Source organism: Eimeria mitis, genomic scaffold (assembly GCF_000499745.2).
Source record: "Eimeria mitis Houghton genomic scaffold, Emh_scaff7829, whole genome shotgun sequence".
Classification (NCBI taxonomy): domain Eukaryota; phylum Apicomplexa; class Conoidasida; order Eucoccidiorida; family Eimeriidae; genus Eimeria; species Eimeria mitis.
Window position 1 is genome coordinate 699 of NW_013575746.1, and position 665 is coordinate 1363.

The window sequence follows — 665 nt, forward strand, 5'->3', positions numbered from 1 at the left end:
TGCGGCGGCTACAGGGCGGTAGAACGATACTCCAGGTGCAGTGCAGTGCTTCAGCGCTGTTGATAGAAACCTCTTGCTGCTGCTGTTGCTGCTATTGCTGCTGCTGCTGTTGCTGCTGCCAGTGCAAGCTGCATGCACGCAGGAATTCATTCAGTTTGCATGCAGCCCCAAAGCGCTAGACTAACTAAGAAGAGTATTGCCTCACTGGGTCGTAGTATCTTCCACTGTATAGGGGGCCCCCTATTAAGCAGCGGCCGCCGCACTCGCTGCACTGGGGCCCCACACCCTCAGGGACAGCGGCTGCTCTGAACCGCATTTTGCCGCCCCCAGCTGGCAAGCTGTCTTCCCACCCGCTGCTGCACTGGTTACTGCTGCTGTTGCTGCTGCTGCTGCAGCTGTTGCTGCTGTCGTTGCTGCCGTTGGTGATGCTGCTGCTAGAATCCCCACCAGCAGCAGCGTCCGCGCTCCCCTCCTCAGCAACAGACCCCACACACTGCTGCTGCTGCGGCTGCTGCTGCTGCTGCTGCTGTTGCTGCTTAGTCTGTGCTGCTTTTTTGCCCCCCCCACGCTGTTGCGGCTTGAGGGAAGCACTCCCCAGGGGGGCGACAGTGAAGGCCTCGCAGGAGGGACAGTGAACAACCTGCACACACCCCCCCCCCCCCCCC

At 61.1% G+C, this 665-nt stretch overlaps 1 protein-coding gene across 1 annotated transcript in view; it reads right to left on the reverse strand.

Annotated features, from left to right (window-relative positions):
• Positions 1–184: 184 nt before the first annotated feature.
• Positions 185–665, reverse strand: part of EMH_0092810 (uncharacterized protein) — a gene marked incomplete at both ends in the record, with an annotated part of 824 nt that continues 343 nt past the window's right edge. The window contains one exon of the mRNA XM_013501899.1: positions 185–663. Within this exon, the coding sequence (XP_013357353.1) occupies positions 185–663 (479 nt within the window). The remainder of the gene's footprint in view (positions 664–665) is intronic.